At 41.0% G+C, this 17,215-nt stretch overlaps 1 protein-coding gene across 1 annotated transcript in view; it reads left to right on the top strand.

Moving 5' to 3' along the window:
- The window catches only part of LOC119727896 (serine/arginine repetitive matrix protein 2-like), a 47,368-nt gene extending 37,455 nt beyond the window's left edge, over nt 1–9,913 (top strand). Inside the window, exons 6-7 of the mRNA XM_038199973.1 lie at nt 1,733–1,796; nt 9,843–9,913. Coding sequence (XP_038055901.1) covers nt 1,733–1,796; nt 9,843–9,913 — 135 coding nt within the window. The remainder of the gene's footprint in view (nt 1–1,732; nt 1,797–9,842) is intronic.
- The last annotated feature ends 7,302 nt before the right edge of the window (nt 9,914–17,215 follow it).

Below are 17,215 nucleotides of genomic sequence, written 5' to 3'. Positions count from 1 at the left end.
TCAAAAACGTAAAATACTGAAAAAAAAAGGCCTTTACAGTTACATGTATGATGTTTGTAGTTGTGCAAGTGAAAGATGCCAGTTGTTTTTCCCATCAGAAACACTTTTATTCCATTTTAGAAATAAAATACTTATTTCTTTAAAATATGTGTGGTAGACATTTCCATTATTACAAAGATCAATGAAATTAATCATAAAAAAATCACCCCCATTCGGTTTTTGGCAGTTTTCTCCATTATGGCCTGTGTCCAGTTCCGCCTGATTTTGCCAGAAACTAATGCCTCGCAAATATGCTACATATCACATGCATTTTTGCATTTCAGACTGTACAATATGCGGAGCGCTCAGTGTGGCATGATATGCTGAATTATTAATTACGTAGCTTGTCGTTAGTAGTTAGGACAATTATGTGTTTATGCGTGAGTGAGTTAGCATTTTTATCTGAGTTATAGTCTTTAATTAAACCTTCCCAAATCCTCCAAAATCCTCTATGCAGAATGGAGGATTGTGCCGGATGGAGGCTTTGTGGCAAAAGTGTGTGGCTGATTTTGGAGGATGCACTGCGTCAAGGTCTTGGGCCGGACCTTGTGTTGTTTATGCTCAGCGGTGCGTAAATTTAGGCCTAGATTATACTTGAAATCCTCTGCACTGCTCCAGGATGTCACTGGCTCTGCCTCAACATGTTGACAGTGATTGCTGGAGGATTTTGCAGGATTGAGGCAGTGGTCACCCCTCCAAGGACCACATTCAGGAAATAACGGTGGATTTTGCTGGATTGAGGCTGTATGTAATTTTTTTACATGAAGGAAGTAGAAGGATTTTGCGGGATTGAGGTTGCATCCTAGCAAAAATGCCTGAGTTAGGGTTAATCCAGAAATCCTGGATTTTCGTTATCTGTATTTAAAATGAAAATCATATGGTAACATTAACGATTCATAATTTAAAAGGTGAAGGATGATAATTATTGTTACGGGAAATGGTACCTTTGGTAGACATTCCCAAAGACTTGTGCCCCAAAATATCTGAACTTTAATCACACTGTAGTATTGTCTGGATTATGGGCTCCGTGAACAAGTACCCCCTCAACGGTAAGAAAGGGAGAGTTGGGGGAGACTACTGGGAGAGACATTCTAACGCATTGCCGACGACACCTGACGCTCACGCGAGGGCGCTATGGCCTTGTGCACATTCAGGACAGAATTAGTTGCGTGTACTTTGCACCCCCCCTCGTGTTCCTAGTGTACACAGAGCCCATACCAGCATCCAGCCTACATAATGCATGATGATGATGATGATGGCCATTTCTAGCCTGACTTTTATGCTCACAAGGTTTTATCTGATCAAACCAGACAATAAAATGCTCGTTACATTGATTATCAGGTCTATTATGGACACGGTGAAAGGTCCGTCTGAACACGAGCATAAACAAATTTCATTTCAAAAAAGGTTGTTGCACTTTGGCGCAGCTCTTAAAAGTTGGAAGTGGGCAAGGCTAAAGTGAGGATTTTCGAGTTTGCTGTAAGAAATTATGGTCCTGGTTTATTGTACGGAAATATGGATAAAGCATCAAACTAAAAGCATGTGGATATTTTTATTAACCGTGAAAAATGTATTATTTTTAAGCACACATACATTAAAAACCAACTTCGTAAAACTTGAAATACTCTTGACACTTCTTCCAAAAATCCTTATCTGTTAGTTTTTATTGTGTTTTTTTTTGGTTTCTTTTCAGTCTTCTGACAATTTGCTGCAGGTGCCTGCCCCAGTCAAGCCAAGCATGGTGAACGTGAAGCAGGGTAAGTGGCTGTAATTCAGAAGCAATATTCTGGAATAGAAGCTGTCTTCGTAATTTTCAGGGTCCGATTGCATGGCGCTGCTAAGCACATAATTGTCTGCTAACAGATCCTCCATCTTGGTCATGGAGAGCGTAAGCATTAAGCACAGCAGAAGGCAAGCTTACCTCAGTTGCTTAAATCAGTGACGTAACAATAGAAATCTCTATGCTCATGCAACCATTTGCACATCAACGCCGTGAAATAGTGCTTAACCACTTCTCTCTGGGATTATTTTGACATGACCGGACCCAGGCGTGGGACTGTTTTCATGAACCTCGATGCCAGACGGGTTCAGGCCGTCATATGCGGGTAGCACACCCTGATATTTCTGGCCTCGCTCGCTGCGAGCGGGTCGCTGACAGATATTTCCGGCCTCGCTTGTTGCTTGTATATCCGTCATCCGTTCCGAATACCGTAAAATCTTTGCGTGTATACACGTCATCCGATGTGAACTGGTTAAGGTTAGCAGAATTTGTCTGCTTGGTAAGCACAAGTTTTCTGCTAACTGTTAAGCAGTGCCATAAAATCGGCCCCAGGTTTGCCGAAAGCTTACAAGCCATTTATGACATGTGGATAGTCTTGAGCTGTGCCTATTGAACAGCTTTTTTCCCAATTCTCTCATCATGTCAAATTCTGAACACTGGTCAACACAATTGACCCATACCTGATATAACCTCATTCACATTAAATAAAACCTGCATCTTTTCCCAGGAATAGTCTTTTCCCTAGGAAGTCAGTAAAAGAAAATTATGCCAGCAATCCCCTTAAGTCAAATTTTCCCAAATACCGATGTTTGGACAATCTTCAGGGGATCAGTTGTCACACTTGTACATAAAAACCCGTAAATCAAGCCCAACACCCACAGATTGTGCCCCGAAACCCCAAAGGCTCCTCAGCTGTCAAACAAAAATAACCTCGTAACAAAACAGCCCCCTGGTGAACGCAGCAGCAGCATGCCCGTCACTTTTTTTTCTGGATTATTCCTTCGCTATTATTTTACCAGCTTTCCTCCCAAGGATCAATTTCAGGTCAACCTTTAGGGTACGAACTGCCGGGGACAAATTTGTCCAGTGTTGCCCTACGACTTGTCGGGATCCATTTATAAGCGGTGTGTCGGGGCAGACCGCGACACTGAAACCGTAGAATTGGGACCCCATTGAGAAAGCCCCGTTTTAAACTGATAACGTTCCTGTTTGGAAACGCGACACCGAAGCCATTGTCCTGTATGTATTCAAGTTGTAGTTGCAGCGCAGTGGCCCTCTTCAAAAAAAGAAAAATGCCTCCCAATCTATCGGTCTAATTTGTCCAAAGTGTTGGTAAATTTGCACTGGATCCGTTGCGAGTTGCTATTCAGCCAAGCCACTGTGCAAACTATGGAAAGTAGTTCTTCATTGCTGTCATTATCTGCTTGTTGGTTTTCCCCTTTAAAAAAATGATATCAATAGGCAACGTTGAGTACATGTACAGTGAACTTGCTTGTATCAAGTTCATGAAGTGTTTCTAGTTGACACACAACTTGTACATATGTACGTTATCAATTTTATTTAAAATACTAGTACATTAGCTTAAAATAGATGTGCATGCCTGCCTGATATTCTGTGATAAAAATTTTGATGGGCATGTCTATTTGTCTAACTTGCCTAAGGCTACAGGGAATATTATATAGTCAATTAAATGATAATGCATTTGTAGAATGCTTAGAAAAGAATCCGCTTGTACACACAGCTTTGTGCACTACTCTTTTTCCTTCCCCCAAGAAAATCAATTCATGTGAATTTACATCCATATTGCTGCAAAAAATGTATTTTGCAATTCTGAGAGACACTCGCAAAAAATACATCTTTTATCCAAATCACTGAATATTGTCAAGGATTGTAGAGGTAGCACTCAACCTCATCCCGAGGGTACCTACTCCTTTCTGCTTCTTTTAGAGCCCCGCACAGTCCCCGCACTAATGGACAGACTGCGTCTGTAAATATCTCAAGGTTTAATGGACTTAAATATCCACAGATCCCCTGGCAGGATTGGAGGGGGGATACAATGCCTTGCTGCCAACCTGTAGCCGATTTCCTCCTCTGGCGTTGTTGTCGTGTTGCAACTTGCGAGTCATGGTCGCCCCTTATAGATCCTTCCAATTTTATTGGGGGGGGGGGGCAATTTTTTTTGGTGCCCTGAGGTTACTCAACTTGTCAAACAGCTGTTTTGGAACTCCACTAAAAGCATTGTTTTATTTTGCCAAATGACACTAACGTGCCTCGTATCTGTCATGTGCTCTTCATTCGTGATATCAGTAAAGTTGTGTAGATTTTAAAATGTTATACATGTTTTATCGACTGAATATTGGCCTGACAGACAAACTTCATTGTGTGACTCCAGACTTTGGGCGAGAGTTAAGAGTCATTGTAATTGACAAGGCTTTTGGACATCACAAATTTTATTATTGAGGGGGAATCACTGGAAAAAATGCTTGACCAGTTCACGTCGGATGTATTTGGAACGGGTGGAAGATAAACACACAACAAGCGAGGCCGGAAATATCCGTCTGCAACCCGCTCACAGTGAGCAAGGCCAGAAATATCAGGGTGTGCTACCTTGATACATGACGTGTATACACGCAAAGGTTTTGTGGTATTCGGAACGGATGATGGATATAAAACATGCAACGAACGAGGCTGGAAATATCTGTCTGTGACCCGCTCGCAGCGAGCGGCGCCGGAAATATCAGGGTGTGCTACCCGCAGAACCTGTCTGGCATCGAGGTTCGTGAAAAACAATCCCGTGTCTGGGTCCGGTCAATGTCAAACTAACCCCGGCGCAAACTGGTCAAAGGACTCCACATGTGGACTCAGAGGTGAAAATAGTAATTAAAATTAAAAACTATCCATAGGCTCCATGCGCAGACAAGAGAGGGCGCTTTTTTACAACTTCTGAGAGCCCAGTGGACGGGAAGCACAGGGTGGTCATACTGGTGCGTGTGTGTATGGGCTCCGTGCACAAGTATCCCTTCAACGGCCAGAAAAGGAGAGTTGGGGGTGACCTAGTCTGGTTCCTGATCCATCAACTGCCTATTTCGAATGTATCCAAAGTTATTGGAGGCGGGGATTAGTCTCGGAGACCATAGCAAGTTGAATTCGAACGTTTTCGCGCGCCAACAATGCCTGACGCTCACGTGAAGATGCGGTGTGCGGTGGCTACAACTTAGGCACATTCAGGAAGTCGTGCGTACTTCGCGCAAACCAGTACAGTACAGTATGACCACGCTGTGTGTCCCGTCCACGGAGCTCTCAAAAGAGGTGAGAACGTGCCCTCTTTTGTTGGCACACCGAGCCGATAGCGCGAAATATAGAGTTTTTGCGTGAGGCATCGTCGGCAATATGTTAGAATGTCTCTCCTAGTGGTCTCCCCAACTCTCCTTTTGTAACTGTAGAGGGCGTACTTGTGCACGGAGCTCATTGCATACCTCTTAAGCGTGTTTAAATGCCATTTTTTAAAACTTGTTGATGAAGCAACAAGCGTCTAAAGTGATATCCTGTAGGATTGTATTGCAAGCAGACCCACAGTTTATCAAGTACAATTATGACAAATTACCTTGACAATTTAAAAAAAAAAAAAAACTTCTGAGGGAATAGACTCACTCTCGTGACTTGGACATGGACTTGACCTGCGTGACTTTGAATTCGGACTCAAGACTACAAGTTAAGCACTGGGGCTCAGGGTTGGAGAACTCGAACACGCCAGGCCGAAAACCCTAAAGGGAAACCCAACGCCCCAATCAATTATCCTCAGCAGGTCCCTCTCCAAACACCACAATAATCTGGAACAAGCAGAATCAGAGCAAATAGCGCCCCGCGGACCTTCAATTAATCCATACTCCGCCCAACCCCTCTTGTTTTTATCGTTCCTTTTTTCTTATTCTCGGATATCGCTTTTTCCTCGTGGCACACGTATACTCATTACCTCCAAACGTTGCATCTCTTGCTTATCACCGCTGCCGGTCTCATCTGCTGATTTTCTTGGACAGGGACCCGGGGTTTTTGGACCGCGCCTCGCCCCGAGTAAACTGCAGGATACAGTAGAATCCACCTGCTCTGACCCCCCAAGCTAGTATCTTCAGTTGTGCGATTCAGGACCCTTCAAATCTTGCCATCTCTCCTTCCAGGCATGTACATGAAGAAGGGATTATCGTGCGAATCTAAACTGATCCCATTTTTTTTTTTTTTTTTTTAACTATTCTTCTATTTCAATGGTGCACTGCGCAGTGTGTACATTGTAGGCCATTACTTAATAGATTTCCCAATTTTCCGAAATCCCAATTACGGTAACTTATCGATTATAGATAACAACTGGCTTTCAGAGAATGTATCAACATATATTTCCGTTGAATGCGGCTTTTTTCGCATGTGTTTAATACTAAGAACAATTTACCTGAAGGATTGCTTTTAAACGTTATGACACGCTGTGAACACACATATTTGGGTCATACATCATTTAAATGGGTCATGAAAATGTGCTCAATTCATTTTTATGATCACAATATTAATATGGTAGGAAGCACTTAAAATGCATGTCACACACAATTAAGCACAATCAATTGATATAAACAGGCCAGATACAACCTACATTTATGTGGTGTGCATTCAATAGGGGACGTTGAACAATAGAGGACAATAGGGCCGCCAAGTCCCGAAGGTCCCCAATTTGGCGATCGTGTACAAAACGTATGGGAGGTCTTCCTAAAAGTTAAAGTGCAAACAAAAGAGGGACAATACTGTAGGCAAATATACACTTGTGTGTGTGTGTGTATATAGAATATGTCAGGGTTCAACACTGGGAGCACTTGTCACAAGAGGGCGGTAGACTAACCCTTCAGCACTGGCCACAGCTGCTTGCATCTAGCATCAATTTACGATAATGCAGAAAGAAATAATGAAGTCTGTGTACAGTGTTATGTATATAAGTAGCAATGTGCGAGTGTGTTTAGAGTTTCCAGAAATCACAGGCTTCCATAAAAAAAAATGTGTCTGAATTTTCTTAACAAACAAATTGATATTAATTTATACCTCATTAAACCAGCAAATTTATGTCATTTTATTGACATGTTTGACACGACAGCATTTGTTAGTGAAGCCACTTTATCACATTGAACACATCTCGGAAAGATTTTTTTGACTTGCGCCTCTGTTTTTCCAATTTCGGTGATTGATTTTTCCAGTCCAAATCATTTCAGAGTATGGTTAGTGCCTGTACCAACATCACAGTTGGAGAAAATCACATCAATATATTTCACAAAAGTGCAATTGTCCGTTTACACTTGTGTGAATTTGAATAACTGAGTGATATTTCGGCCGTCAGCATACAGATATGCACGGCCTACGCCGTCGTCCTTTCACCGAGGTTTGAAGTAACATGCATTGTTTCCCCTTGATTAAACCTCCGCGGCCCAGCCAATCTGTCCACTTCAGTAGAGCTGTGCAAATGAAGGCAACCTGGCCAGAAAATAAATTTTGTTTCTTGGGGAGAAAACAAGTACAGAAATAAAGGAATTAGGTAAAATTTCAAATCACATCTATTTTGTGCATGATGGCATATTGCACTAATTGACTGGAGTTAGGTTCAAGATGTGTACTGAACAGATATGTTTAAACTAAATTATGACTGTCTTGTTTGACTAAATCTCTTTGTATGCATTTCATTTCAAATTTATTGTCAATTAGGGTTACATTAGATAATATTTAAGTGAAAAAATTAGTTAAAGAAGGACAAAGATATGCAGAAGTAACAAATTTGAAAAAAAAATCTCTTGTGTAGTAGTTTGAAAATGTCAAGAAATTTAGGAATCAAATTTCAAGTACATGTAGAACATTCACACACACCTAAAATTTGATTAAACATTACTGAAAGCTTTCAGATGTGGTTAGAATCGATTTTGAGTTTGAGTTAAAAGCAAAAAACAGAACCACAGGATTGGATATAACTCAAAACCCAGAAATAGGTAGGTACTAAAATCCTGGGTTGGCTAGGTTACCGCAATCACTGCTTCGGTTTTGGTTTTGTTGTTTTTTAATTGCGCCATTCTTGCGTCATGACTGAGCAGGTTTGCCAGCCAGCCGCCATGCTTCATTACATTCATTGCCTAGGACAGACCGAGCGTACGTGATGTCTTCCCCCTCATCTCTTCTCCTTTCCCATCTTCTGCTTTTTCCCTTCATTTTTTTTTTTTGCTCTCCTCTTTTCTCCCCCTCGTTTTGTCCCTTCCCTATGCCATCACAATCTCCCTCCTTGCAATGGTCTAAAAATACAGCTCTGTCTGATCATATCGCAAGCTCCTCGCATTGCTTCAGGGGGGCCTAGTGGTTCTCATTGGCAATAAATTTGTCGGGATCAGATTTTTTTTTTTTATGACGCACACGAGCGGGGCCGCTCCGCACACACCGGTCTTGTTGATGCGTTGGCACAGTGCAATCGGCCAACACACATCTAAACTCTCTACAAATCCGTTGTGGGAAATCATACTTTGAATTAAATACACATCCTTTGGAGGGATACCGGTAGATACCCTTGGGTTTTGAAGAGCATGCACGTATATATGATGTATCAATAAACTCCCATCTAGGCCTCTGTGGATGGCGGAATGTTTTTCTTGTGCGCCGCGATTTTTTGCAAGATTTGTGTCTTCGCAGTGTTGATCCGAAAAACTGATCGCCGATGATGTGTACTTGCGTCATACTTCATCAGATACCCTAGGTGCCTCAGCGGTCGGGGAAAACACGAAAACACTGCCATTTGGAGAAAAAAAAAAGAAGAAAGAAAAAAACCTTAATACAGGCCTGGAATTAAAGTGGCGTGATGTCAATCATTGCAGCCCTTGTTCGTGGGATGTCGTACTTCACTTAAAAACCTCCACTGTGCATTTTGTTTGGCTTGTACGGCCGACGGGCATATGCACGCGTGACAACCCGTTTTTTATTTTTTTCTTATTTTTTCTTGTATTCAATCAATTTTTTCCCATCCATCGTCGGGTTTGAGGTTGTGTTGGAGTCTGAGGGGGGGGGGGGGGAGTTAATGTTTCCCCAGCGCCCGGCATGTTTGATTAAGATAAGCACAAGTGTGTAAATGTCACTCCTGTCAGACATAACTGCTTCGCTGTGCGTAAAGTGATACTGCCAATTCCGGAAATTCTGTGCCATGATTTAATGGGAATTGCTCAGTAAATCTTGAAACTCCCCCCCCCCCAAAAAAAATGTTGTCACCAATATCCAGAAAAGAGTATTTAGGAGGAGTTGGTAATTCCCAAAGGATCAGGTGTCTCTCATTTTTATGCAAGCCCCTCGAGATATTGTTTTGCTCTCGTAGTTTGACACTGTCTCTGCCTCTCCCCATTTGAAATGAATGTTAATATCGGCACATGATCCTTTGATAACCTGCAGTCATTGAATTAAAATAACAAAAAAACACTCAGCTTCACACATAATTATAAACTTTTACTAAACCACACCTTATAAGAAAATAGAGACTGGTGATCATTATGAAATCAAGCCTGTGAGATTTGTTTGCTTCCGGGGAAGTAGACGGAGATAACTATGGTTCGATGAAAGATCAATATGTGCATTAAGCATCATGCAAGTGTCTATCATCAGTTGAAAATTCGCAATGTATAAATGAAGTATTTATAAATGAGGTCATGGCCCAGTAATAAACTCTTTGAAATGGTAGCCATTTAAAAAAATGCACTGACTTTGTTGCTCATACATTGTCCCTCGATCCCCATGAGAAAGTCAACATATTTGGTGTTTTTTGTTTGTTTGTTTTTTAATTAAAGCACATAGTGTATAAAGTAAACAACAGAATATTTTGTGTAATTTACAGTAATCTTGGAGCATCTGTAAAGGGTCATCTATTTTTCTCTGTACAAATGTTTAGCCACAGCAAATTGTTTGAAGAATCAATTTAAAACATGTCATTTGTTTTCTTTTCGAAAGATTTTTTTTTTTTTCATTTATCTTTCAGAAGTCAAAGTCAAACCAAGTTCTCCGATCAGAGAAACTGCACCACCTGAGAAACCAGTAAAACCAGAGTGAGTACCAAGTGCACGTATTTATTTATTCATTTATTTCTTATTTTAACTGGGTAGCCCATTCAGTGGAATCCACTGGTCTCCCATGGGGCCCAGTAAAGGGAAGACAATGCGAGGAAACTTACAGTTGTAGATGTGGGAGGAAAAGCCCCGAAGAGTATTCTGGGGAAAACCCATGGAATCAGGCAGGTTTCGAATCCGGGTCACAGCGGTGGAAGGCGAGGAAAGTACCGCTACGCCAACCTGACTCCCTTATGCCTGTATTGTTTCTTTCTTCTGTTTTTTTTTCCCTGGGCTTTGAAAGCCCAGGAACAGCGGTCACACCTGGTCACAGCGGTGGAAGGCAAGGAAAGTACCGCAACGCCAATCTGACTCCCTTGTGCTTGTATTGTTTCTTTCTTCTGTGTTTTTTTTTCCTGTGCTTTTTGGGCTTGAAAGCCCACTGCCTTGCATCAGTGGACTCAGCGATCATGTTGTTGCACATGCTGTGCATTTTAAGCTGCCACCCTCACACGTCTAACTACTAAACTAGCTGAGAGAAGTGCATAGGCCTACATTATATCACAAGTGTGCCAACGTAAGACATCAAACGAAGCCTATAGGGTGCTTTCACGTTTGATCGCAGAGCTGTCAAAAACCCCACACAGGTTTCATAGATCTGAGCTCAATTTGTTAAGCAATTTGTATTCGTGTACCTCTGTTTGTAACTCGGAATTCCTTTCTGTGCAGTTACAAGACCTCAATGCTATTACTGTAACAATTGCCGTGGCTATAGACCTTTATCATGCTGCCACCATTTCAGTCCTGTTCCCTGTATCCACTAACAGTACTGAATGATAATGTTTTTTGTGCAAAAAAAGAACCAGACTATTTTTCCTTCCAGCCTCGCTTTGGTTACATTGATTTGAATGGGAACAATCAGGAGTGCCACAACATGATAATGGTCTATTAAAGTAGGATATAGCCATACGTGTACTTGTTAACTGGATCCAGCAATTCTCAGCTTAATTAATCCTAACTCCGTGGGGATTTGCTAGGAACCTTCCTCATCCTTGCAAATCCCAACACATATGGTAAACTGTGCACATAAACAGTTGGACTCTGTTTATTTGTGGTATGCCTAATCCCATGTAAGCGCAGTCAGTTTACTAGTGCAGTACTCATCCTAACAGATTCCAACAAACCCTGACGTTGGAGTTTGGCTGGGTGGGGATCGTTAGGGTTAAGTATGCAACAGAGCAACACATCCCTGTCAAGTGTTCCGGAAGTTCATGAATGCACTTGATAATTTGATTGAGAACGTACAGTGTTCCAATGGCCATATACCGATATTCCATTTTTTGTGTGAATATGCACACCCACTAGTCTGGTTTAATTACCCCCACTTGGAGACAGTCTGATTAGCCGACCTCGGTACACAATTACCAGCAATTTCCTGTCACCATTCACTGTCCATGTATCACAATTGTAGTTAGTGTTTCAATTTCAAGGAAATAGGCAGGTGTTCTCAAAGCCATGTCGTCTCAATCCGACAGCAGCTCGATTTCATGACGAGCTTTTGACCTGATTCAGTTCAAAGCGTTGTTTAATTTGATCTCTCTGGATTGGTTATGGTATTCCTTATTACCTTTTTGTATTTTTTATTATAAATATTCCCGCCCCCGGAATATATAAATGTCTTTACCCTGAGTTTCAGCAATTCTGGGCTCCAAGTGCCGGCACAGTAGACCGCAGTGCCTATCTCTACAGTACAGATGAAAATAATGTATCCTGCTTAAATTGCCGTCGAGTACCGTTCATTCTCCGAAACAGCTTTATTTTGAAAATAAATCAATCTGTCGATCCTTTCTCACAAATCTCTCGGCCTTTCTCCAACCCTACCCCTACAAGTAACCCATGTATAATGCGCGGAGGGGTAAAGTAACAAATTTGCCAGATTTTGAAAAGCTCTGTAGGGGATTACGGGCTTCTGATACCCGATCTAAGTGATACTTGATCAGCGTAATATACAGGGACACAAGAGCAGCAAGCTGGCAGGCAGGGCCCAAGGGAGATGTGGCTCTTCGCTCTTCTGAGATATTTTTTTTTCTTCTTCTTCTCCTTACACCGTTCTGTAGTGCGCATTAATTATAATAATGATGAATAAATGTTCTGTGGATTGTGGTAGTTTTTTTTTTAAAGTCATATCAGGGATAAGAGCTGGATAGGATTCAGCAAGGTTCATTTGGGGTGATGAACACCATATGTTACGAAATACTACGTTGTATTTTGTAGTCTCTTTGTCTTTGCACTTTCAACAAATCAAATGTACAAAATACTACATAATTCATTGGGGTGAAGTACCTAATGCTCAATACAATACAGGGTGGTTAAAAAAAAAAGGATACCCACTTTTGACAGCAATTTTCACCTACTTAATGAAATTATTTTAAATATTTTTTCACATAGTATTAAAGTATAGTCCTTTGACCATGCATGGTGAAAAAAGCTTAGTAAAAGTCGCAAAAATAGTGATATTATGCTAATTTGAATACAAGTCACCGAAATCAGTCTTGTCCATGGGTTATTCTATGTAAATTGGACGTTTTCGTAGTTAAAAAAAAAATTAAAAAGACCTCCCACCAAAATATATTTTGCCCTGATAACTTTTATTGAAGCTGTCCAATTATTCATGTCGGTGTTAAGATCATCTTCTCAATGAGCTGTCGGCTTAAGTTCATTGCTCCATAACATGACCTAACATAACTATCAAGTGCCATGCCCTTTCAAATAAAGCTCTGATAGCTGAGCTCAAGTCAAGCGAAGGGAATGCCTACCTCTGTGGACAAACAGGTTTCGCACATGAAATGTTCAAATTAGCATAGCTCAACAACAAAATGTGCAAATGCAATGATTTTTTTCCGTCACATTTGCTTAAAGGCCAGTACTTTAATAGCTACTAATCGACAGTTAAAAATAATTTTTTAAAATAGGTGAAAATTACTGTCAAATGTGGGTGTCCTTTTTTTTTTAACCACCCTGTACTGTACACTAATAGGCTAGAGAATTGCATGTACATACATGTACATGTATACTACAAATTACTTTGAGTATTTTTTTTTATAGCTTTAGGAAAGGTCAGAGTTTGATGAGTGGTGATGATAAAGGTGACTGTGGTGAGTGTCTGAGGTGATGATGGTGAGCCAGATTGGGCAACAAACCTGTATATTGTCACAAAAAATTCACCCCCCCCCCCCATTTAAAGGTAATAAATTTTGTAAACATCAAAAACAAAACTTCCAAATTATTATGAAATACCTCACTTGACTTTAAGTGCATAATAGTCTCAAGCATCCTGTGAAATCATGGCACCTGGTGTGCTGTCATTTTCAGGAAAAGTGGAATTTATGTACCAATTTCCAACGATGGTCAGCTGACCATCGTTGGAAAAAAAAGTTGGCCTTTTTTTTCTTCTAATTCTTCCCCCAATTTACCACATTTAGTTAGTCCACATTTTGTTCGCAAGTCGGTTACACATCCGTGAACGGGTGCAAGCCAGCTAGTCTGGTTCCCTGACCATATAATTCCCCAACATCTATAAATTGCTCCGTTTTGTCTGAAGTAGGGTCAGGGAACCAGAGTACAAGAACAGCATTATTTTCTTGGTTTTTCCCTGCATCTATGAACATGACACTTTAAACAGGTCAGTGTAACAATATTTTCTAAAAATACCAACCCCCAAATTTTCATTTCTGAAAATTACAGCAAAAGCAGATGTTGTATACTACCTTTAACCCCTGCACCCACATATTATGCATCTGTGATGCCATAAATTATATACTGAAAGTCTTTTCAGCTGGGTTACTACAAAGATTTATGACAGGAATACTGTGAAGGACGCCAATAATTGTATGGCGATGACCTTATTGTTAGTTGCCAATCAAATAACCATTAGGTGAGATCGCTAAGTTGAGAATTACTTTATATATATGATGGTCCTCTCTAGTGACATGTAGTCTTAACCTATAGGTGATGGATCTATGTTTAATTTATTGAATTTGTAAAAAAAAAAATCATATCAAGGCTAAGCAGTGACTACATTTTCCCCCAGTCCAGTACAGTGTTGTATTTAATCTGTAAGATCATCCACTAGAAGAAGTCCGGAAGAATTTTCGCTTGGAATAAATCGGATCAGACTGAGCAGTGGTAGGATAATGACAGACATGCATTAAAACCCTCCAGCGTGTTGATATTGTTAGAGAGACGTCCCCCCCCCCCCCCAAGAAAAAAATGTTACTAGTGAGTAGTGTCGGTCCTGGCAATATGCATACAACAGCCCGATTGCCGTACCAGGTAATACAAGTATCAACGGTTGTATATCACTAACGTGCGCCGACTAAAGAGCCCTCATCTATCTTCCTCGTATGACCCCAACTGACATTTGCAGTGAGCCGCAGCCTAATAATGAGAAGCGAGCAAGCAGCCCGACCATTCCCCGCCCCCTAGGGGTGGCCTGTCACCCTTCTAAATGCCTATCTGCGTGAAACCTTACGGTGCGGGTAACCCGTGTCTGTCTACACGGGTTTACGCTCTTACAAAGGCCTTGTTTAAGATCAGGAATGTTCAACGCACGGCTTAGGTGTTCCCGTTGGATTTTTTTACCTGCGGTGTTTGCTCCTCCTGGGGGGCCGGGTCCCCCACCTGCTGCGGAAATGGAGCAGGCCTAGATTGGAAGCCCTTCCAGCGGTGGGAGAATGCAGCTAGGCGACTGCTATTAAATTACGACCCCTGGTATGGCATCTAAGCTCGAAGGAATGAAAGCATTGCGGCTCATCAGGCAAGTAATATTACAATCTCCTCCATCCATCCAACCCTGACTGTGAATTTGTTCATTCCCACAGCACTCACTCGTTGGCCTGGATATGCAGGAAACACTCCCCCGTGTTGTCTGTAGCTTTATCCCAGATAGCGTCCGTGTATTTAACGTGCCTGTCTCCAGTAGCGTGTTGTTTACAAACAAAACCCACATGTTTTATTTGTTAATATTCATCACCTTTTGTTTACATTCTCTGGTTCACTATCATTCAATGGATTTTTTTTTTAATGGTCTTAATTAGCGTTCAGATCAGATAAGATTAACATTCCGTAGATATGAAATTGTCAATGGTTTACAGGATTTCAATTTTCGGGAATAGACTGCAAAAACCTGTGATGGAACAGCGAGGATGTGATTTGCTGTAGTTTATTATGATGCGGATTGACTTTTAAAGGTTGTTTCTTCTGTATCCAGTATTTCCTGTGCTGTAATTGACTTGCCCGAAGAAGTCTGGAAAAAAAAAGAGTGGAAACTACACAAACACTGAACTGTTTCAAGGTCAAGGTTAATTATGACATGGATTGACTTTTAAAGGTTGTTTCTTCTGTATATATTTCCTGTGCTGTAATTGACTTGCCTGAAGACGTCTGGAAAAAAAAAGAGTGGAAATTACACAAGCACTGAACTGTGTCAAGGTCAAAGGTCATGTGCATGTGCACACATCAGTGTCTACCATTTTTAATATATCAAAGAGTTGACTATGGATTTCACATTTTTGTGTCAAATATTAGGGCCCAATTTCATAGAGCTGCTTAAGCAGAAAATTTGCTTAAGCACGAAAAAACATTGCTTAGTAAAATTAGGTTACCGGCCAAAACTCCATGTGATGTACATTGCTTGTGACCGGTATTTAGCTATTGTTTACTTAGCATAACAATCGCATGGAGTTTTTGCCGGTAACCTGATTTTATTAAGCAAGACGTTTTTGTGCTTAAGCAAATTTTGTGCTTAAGCAGCTCTATGAAATTGGCCCCAGGTCTTGTCTTAACAAGTTTCAGAGAAATTACTTCGCAGCTTTTTTTTCTCTCTTGAATTCTGTTTGAATTTTAATTTTGTTTTTAAACTTGATCATTTTAGAGAGAAATGACTGTATTCAAAAATTGGGAAACTGAAAAATATCCTGGCGAGACTTTATTTTTTTTTTAAATAGTTGTCATGAAGTGTTACTCAACATAACTTCTTAAAAAATTTGACCTTCATTGAAATATCAGTAAACAAATTTTTGGTTTCTAAAACATAAAAACTGTGTGACAGGTATTGATCTAAATGATGCATCTTGGACACAAAACATTAACACTTGTGTAGTTTCCATAAAATTCTGTTTTCAGTCATCTCAAGTTTAGTTTCGAGGAGTCATTATTTATTTTTTTCTGAAGACAAATCACATTGCCAGGAGTAATTGTCAAGCATTTATGTACATGAATAAGGTACCGGTAGAGAGTGAAAAAAATCATGTATCCAAGACAACTAGCTTGCTTGAATGTACATGGTGTTTGATACGTCATGTCCAGTGAATAGTTTAAAGAGAAGCAGGGAATTCGTATTCCAGAATGAAATTAAGTTGTCATTGTCCACTGATTCTATTTCAGGATCTTCTATTTGATTAATTGTAGAGCCGTATTTCTCTTTGCGCTGTACGTGTAGGCATAGGAAGCTCAGTTTTAATGCCGGCAAGATGTCCATGATCCGACTAGGCCGACACACAGCGCCGCGTTTTCCCAAGGCCGACACACTGCGCTGCGTTATTCCCAGCGATCGAAATCCATCACGCCTTTAAAGTGACGAGTGTAAATGAGCACTGGTTGTGAAGTGCCTACCATCGGCACGGGAAACATATTTGTAACGCAATACTGGACGACTTAATGAGCAGCACAGGTGAAAATGTGCCAGCCATAGAGAGCCCGTTTAAATGTTCATCAAGGGGGGTCCCAGTGCGTCACACACACACACACAGGGCTCACGAAGCAAAGTGACTAATCACCGGGGAACCGGCTATGGGACGGGGCACCGGCTGTTGACGTCTGTATCATAATCGTCATCGTCGTCATCCAGACTCGGCCGAGGGTGATGAGTTGCGTTGCGTCGATGATCTGGCGATTTGTAACCTGAGGGGCCCCCCCCCCCCTCCGTCCCGTTTTGTGATATTGATTAATTAGTCATCTGCGTTGTTTCCTGTGTGCCCTCCTTTTGTTTGTAGGGGGTTGTCTCTTGTTGTTTTGCCTCGGCAACTATATCAGGGGTGGAAAGTACATTGTGTGTACTTACTGTGATACATGTACATGTATTTATAAATGTCCACTTGATATTGACATCCATGTTTTCGTGGTTTATATTACAAAGACCATTTCTTCATTTTTATTAACTTCATCTCCCAATACGATGTACGAACAGTACGATATGTATGTTTTTGAAATGTTTAACAACAGTATGGTACACATGTGGATACTACAG

The sequence above is a fragment of the Patiria miniata genome, unplaced genomic scaffold (genome assembly GCF_015706575.1).
Source record: "Patiria miniata isolate m_02_andy unplaced genomic scaffold, ASM1570657v1 HiC_scaffold_20, whole genome shotgun sequence".
Classification (NCBI taxonomy): Eukaryota; Metazoa; Echinodermata; class Asteroidea; order Valvatida; family Asterinidae; genus Patiria; species Patiria miniata.
The sequence above is the reverse complement of the archived record's forward strand: the minus strand, read 5'-3'. Positions and strand labels throughout refer to the sequence as shown.